The sequence below is a fragment of the Anoplophora glabripennis genome, unplaced genomic scaffold (genome assembly GCF_000390285.2).
Source record: "Anoplophora glabripennis isolate ALB-LARVAE unplaced genomic scaffold, Agla_2.0 scaffold1762, whole genome shotgun sequence".
NCBI lineage: Eukaryota > Metazoa > Arthropoda > Insecta > Coleoptera > Cerambycidae > Anoplophora > Anoplophora glabripennis.
This window is the reverse complement of record NW_019426067.1, coordinates 8,034-14,156: the sequence shown is the minus strand read 5'-3', so window position 1 is coordinate 14,156 and position 6,123 is coordinate 8,034. Positions and strand designations below refer to the sequence as shown.

The 6,123-nt window shown below is 35.7% G+C and overlaps 1 protein-coding gene and 1 long non-coding RNA gene across 2 annotated transcripts; both read right to left on the bottom strand.

Annotated features, from left to right (window-relative positions):
• Window positions 1-920: 920 nt before the first annotated feature.
• On the bottom strand, window positions 921-2,670 carry LOC108915381. Its single transcript, XR_001964718.1, has 3 exons — window positions 2,562-2,670; window positions 1,803-2,135; window positions 921-1,743 (listed from the first exon to the last, which is right to left on the bottom strand). It is a non-coding gene; the product is annotated as an uncharacterized LOC108915381 (long non-coding RNA).
• A 487-nt stretch (window positions 2,671-3,157) lies between these two features.
• Window positions 3,158-3,728, bottom strand: LOC108915380 (26S proteasome non-ATPase regulatory subunit 10-like). The gene is made up of 2 exons (XM_018721401.1): window positions 3,721-3,728; window positions 3,158-3,563 (listed from the first exon to the last, which is right to left on the bottom strand). Exons 1-2 carry the CDS (start codon window positions 3,726-3,728, stop codon window positions 3,158-3,160), a joined length of 414 nt encoding a protein of 137 aa, XP_018576917.1.
• Window positions 3,729-6,123: the final 2,395 nt, after the last annotated feature.

The window sequence follows — 6,123 nt, the reverse complement described above, 5'->3', positions numbered from 1 at the left end:
CGCGCTAGCCTAAGGGCCACCTTAGCAAAGCGCATCCCAGGCTGCATAGCCGCACTACCCTACCCAACCATACCACACATAAACATGACACTACCCCCGGGGTTTACACAGACGAGCCGGCGAAGCAAGAAGAGCGCCAGAAGAAAGGGCCCTAGCCGGCGGGGCCCAGCCAGGACAAAAGGAGGTCCCACAAAGCGCCTACACCGGCCGCATTTGCGGTCGGGGTAGACGACGGATGGGGCCCACCTACGAAGGCTGTCCAGGCCTACACGAGATGAGGCAGGATAAAGAGGGATAATCCCCCTCGATCCCAAATCATTGAGGCCAATTTCTAGCCATAGAATAATGGCGCGAAGTATTTATTTTTGAGACTCATCGCTCAACTCACTTTGATAAAACTAATGCAACGATATGTTTTAATTTATTAATGTCTTATTTTATTTTTTATATCTCTGAAAGTTATTTAAACAGTACCTACCGAGAGAAACTTCTAACAAATCGAATTTCTGTTTTAGGCATCGTGGAATATATGATTCGTAAGTAGGCCCAAGCTCTAAATGGGGGGCATAGATTACAGAGGTTTAGATATGAATCTGCCAAGTATTAAACTAAGTATGCGTTTAGCACCACCTGTGAGAAGTTCTCCAACTAAACACCCCCCACCTACAAGCGGCAATAATAATAATTATTTAATTTTATGTAAATTACCAAATCCAATAAGAAATTAGAACAACCTGAAAAACAAAAATAACATTTATTACAACAAATATTATTCTTGTATGCAGGTAGTTCAAATTTCCTTGGATCATTCATTCACGTTAATAAAAGGGACAATCAGAATTTATAACTTCTTATTTATTGTTATTGTAAAAAAGAAACAGTACAAACACACTATTATAAGTAGATAATCTTGCAGTACATTATATTATCATTAACACACATCTAAAATAAAGACGAGGGCACTTATGATGTAAACATATAAACTGTTACATATCGAGACGATTCCAAAAATTCCTAAAAGTACGAATCTAACGAGTAACCATATTTTATATAGTATACATCTTAATTTCAAATCGGTGGTTCAAATATTTTCAAATTTGTCCGTCATTGTCGACTATTTTGATTTTGTTTACAAGTTCGCGCATGTTCATATGGCTGCTTTATTAAGATTTTAAAGTGATCGAAAACATAAACGTTAATATATATTATTGTTAGTAGTTATATCTTGTTACAAACTTTCAAAACGAAACTTAAAGCAAACAAGAATAACATCTAATTTTATCACTAACCGATATAATGAATATATAATATTGTAGGTACTTTGTGTACAACAATTACATAAAAATAATAATATAACGCATACTTCCCATAATATTCAGGTTACAAAGATTATACATAATACCTACCTATATATCTGCATATATTACAATAAGATCTCGCATTCATGACAATTACATTACTATTATCTTACAAGAACATACCGTGTACCTGAATTTCAGATTGGTACATTTTTATTTATATACGGACAAATTTGACATCATTATAACAAATCAACTTACGCTTATCCATTACAGGTGTTGTACATATCACTTCTCGATATTCACTAAATGAAGTACTAGCATGTTCCCCGATTACTTCAACTGATGAAGTACTTGGTTGATCGTGGGCTATCTTTGTTTGTTTGTTTGCTGTAGACATGTAACGGCACATTTTGCTCTTCAAGAAATGCATCGTCGATAACTTCTGAAAATTATAAATTATATATAACAAATAGTTTCATATTACAATTTTAAATTGTTTACCATGGGTAACAGTGGATGTTGGTATGTCAACTTCTAAACTATCAATAGGTGGTGCAGGAAAAGGTAAGTGTAGCATAGGGACTACCTTTCCAGAGATTTCCCTTTTGAAAATACATATTTGTGGATTTATCCTCAGTTCTGAACTGAATGTGACACAAACTATATGATCGATATATAAGATCGGGTGTTAAGGTTGTTAAAGCTGTACCTATTGCCACAAGCTTCTACCCATTTCTGGAACCTTCCCATTTCCTTTTTGAGTTAGGAAATCAGTGCCTAGTAGACTGAGTGCCCCCACATCCTTTCACAGCGCACTTCCTAAATCTCACCATTCTGTAGCAGGTATAACCAAATAAAAATTGTACCATTATCGAATTTTATACAAAAGTTTAATATGAAAATGTATGGATATCTTGTATACAAGTATCAAATGTTTCAGAAAACTCCTAGATGTTCAATCAATTCCAGTTAAGTATATATTTATTTTAATCTCTCATATAAATTTAACATAATTAGCTGTCTATAATACATAAAATATAGTTACGTTTAATGAATTCAAAATAGAGTATACTTTATTCCTTTTAGTATTGAGGGTAATTAATAGTGAAAAGAAAAGCTTATAATTACTAATCAACACAAAGCATAACATTAGAAATTTTAAATTACAATTCTACATATATTTTCTATATTTTACATTGCCTAAACTTGGTGTGCAGTGTGCATATGAAATTTGAAAATTTTGCAGCATAAATATCTTACCTGTGAAAAAGGAAGAAAATATGATAAAATACAGCAGAAAATTATGGACACAACAAAATGGGTCCTGACGTTATTCAAATCCATATATTTATAAATATTTATAGATATAATGCTTAAATTAAACCACAAAATTCAAACTGTCTGACACTTCACTGTGTCTGTCAAACTCAAACATGAAAACAAGAATTAGAATGAGATGGCTAGATGACATAATTTTAGATGGGAGCGTCCTCTGTGAGAGGTTCTCCAACTATCAATAAGAAGGGTATAATCACAGATCAAGAAAAGACAGATACATAATTTATACCTATGTGGCTTGAAGCCAAAATAGTTCATCGGAAGGGTGAGGAAGTTGTGTTTACATTCCCTCATGGGCAGTGGCGTATCATTTTATAGGGGCTGATTGCAACTAAAATGACAAGTNACGTAAAACGACGCCAATGCTCAACGCGCGGGATAACAAACGACAAACAGGTTCATAAAATGGCTAAAATGCTTTTGTAACTACGCCACTTTGTTCCTATACCAAAAGTGGGGGGTGCGTGCACCGATCTGCGCGAATACCCCCACCACGCCAACTTATAATTCTGATTGTTTTATCTTCTGTGGTGTAGGGCTGCCATAAAGGTAGTGTGGCAGTCTTCGTCAGGAACGTTGGCGTCGGCGTTGTAATACAGCAGCATGTGCACCACTTCCAGGGACCCGTGCTCCATCAGTTTATGTAGCAACGTTTTATTATATCTGTTAACGGCATCGATTCGGGCACCGTGTCGTATAAGGAGGTGGCAGATGTCCGGATGGTACGCCATGTGCAAAGGGTACTCCCCCCTGCAAAGGTTTTGGTGGTCGCAGATATTTACGTCGGATCCCGCTCGGATCAGTTTCTCCACTGATTCGATATGGCCTAACGAGGTCGCTAGGAAAAGGGGCGTTTTGTCTTCAGATGACCTGGCGTCCACGTCTATGCCATCCCTGGCCAGCAAGTACTCTAATATTTCCAGACTGGAAAAGTGTATGTCGTGTTGTGGATGAAAACTTTACTATAACGTAAAATGCCCGAATCATCACAGAATTTTTCCGGCCGATTTTTGAGAGTGCTCAACACGAATCTCAAATCATTTCGAACCTAGTTTTCGAAAAAAATATTCAGAATTCTAACCTGGACATTTGATACAACACTAGAATCGCCGTTATCTACAATACTAGAAGCTTTCAGAATATCTAATGGAGATAAACATTGTTAGGGAGACAAATTTTCATTTTCAAGTAGAAAAATATACAGGGTGTTTCTAAAATAGGGTTCCAAACTTCTGCTGCGTTTATAACTCATTAAAATAAGCCAAAAAGTTCCTATTAACATGTGCCCTAAAACGCACCCTTAGGAAGTTATATGCCCTTAAAAGGACTCAAACAAAATTGTTTTTATTTTCTGTAATTGACAAAACGGTCGCAAATAAATAGAAAAAAATTTATGGGTCTTACATAACTTTTTACGTTAAATAACATGGGCTACTCCGTTTTTCGACATGCAAACAATATGCGTCCCATTTAGGTTGATGAAGGGGGTTTTCGGCCCGTAGTTTTTTTTATTTCAATTTTTTTCTCTACAGATTTATAAAATCTTAACAATTTTACGTAAAAAATATTAAATTTGTCCAAATCGATATTTCCAATGGTTTTCGAGTAAATTGAGTTTGAAAATTACTCTGCTCTTTAAGTTATTAGGCAAAAAATTACAAAAATCCGTTCCATGGCAAATAAAAGACTGACGTTGCCACAACGCTTAACAATTTAAGTTATTGATAAACTGTCAATTGAGCTTTGCAGTGTTTAATTNGAAAAGTTATTCTCGCAGAACTTTTGACATAACATTTAATGTTAAGAAAAATTGTCAAGTTTACAAAAATATTAAAATCACATTTCGATAGATAGGTAGGTACCTACTTAAAATTTCCAATCGCTTTTCTAACAATCACATCAATTTGTTATACAACAATAACAATAAATTTAGTCCTTTTAAAATGAATACAATCAGTTAAACTGATGATAAACTTAATAGCTTTGCTTGAAGATCGCGTTCAAAGTTTGAGTCTTCAAAATGTGTACTACAAAATATGTCCAGTTGTATCATTAAACAAATCGCGTCTTTTGCACCGTTCCACCCATATCTTTCTAAGTTTTTATCCTTGGGAAACACATTAAATAAAGTTTTTTTTCTTGTTTAGCACTATAAAAATTATTATTGCAAATTGCAACACTACACCTGGCATTTTTACGTGGTAAATTAATAGTTTATATTAAACACTACACCATCAACTTATTAAGAACTATTATCAATAACTAATTAATTACTTCAAAATATCCAAACAACTATGAAAGACTTACAAATATTTAGAAAAATGCAAAATTACTATTTAAGTCGCATGTAAACAAACATGAATCCTAAAGGTTAGAAATCCTGTGACGTAGTATGAGATAACCCACGCCCATAATTTCAGTCTATTACTGGACCGTCTTTTTTACGAACCGTGTGCCCGGCATACAACCGACAATAATTGTGAACGCGCCCCAGCTTTTGACGTTTGGCAACATTGACAATTAAATTAAAAATGGTAAAATAAAATCAAACATATGCGCCCATCAGATGGCCGTCAGTTATCATTTATAAAAAAAACTATCTTGATATTGATATTCTAAAGTTGTGAGCAATTAGGAGTAAACCGGAAAAGTTCTTTAAGTAATCGCCAATCGGTAAAGGCTGGTTGGCCACCCTGCCTACACCGCCACAAGAANTTTTCCGTAGTTTGGCGAATTCTTTGCGAACAACTACTTCATCCTTTTCATATCCAGCGTGTTCAAGCTTTAAATCCGAATGACTACGAACCACGTCGGCAATTCTTCCAATGGTTTTTGCGAAAATCGAGGCGGATTCCGAATTTTGCATCTCTTATTTCATTTACGGATGAGGCAACCTTCAGTAAAGATAGTTATGTCAATTTTCATAACGCTCGTGAATGGGCTGATGAAAACCCACACAGCATATTTCAGTCCAGACATCAGATTCGGTTTTCCGTCAACGTTTGGGCAGGCATTTTAGGCGATCGGCTAATCGGACCGTTTGTGTTCCTAATCGATTGAATGGTGAGGATTATTACAAGAGAGCCCTCATCATCAGGAAAGTTAACTTCAAGCCCTATAACCCAATAACACTAAGCGCTGCGAGCCCTAATCGTCAGGAAGGTTAACCCCAAGCCCTATATGTCTGGAAGGTTAATCCCAAGCCCTATTAGGTTATTGGGATTAACCTTCCTGGTGGTTAGGGCTTGTAGCGCTTAGTGTTATTCAGTTACAGGGCTTGGGGTTAACCTTCCTGACATCTAAGGCTCGTAGCGCTTAGTGATATTGTGTTATAGGTCGAGCCATGGTTTAATAAGGTAGCTATACTGATCATCTTTAATCGACGATATCTCCGCGAAAAATAAAGCTTTTTACAAATAAAAAAATGCGTTTTGAAGGGGAAAGATAGTCGTTTCCAATGATGTTTTCAGTTTTGAGAAAAAAA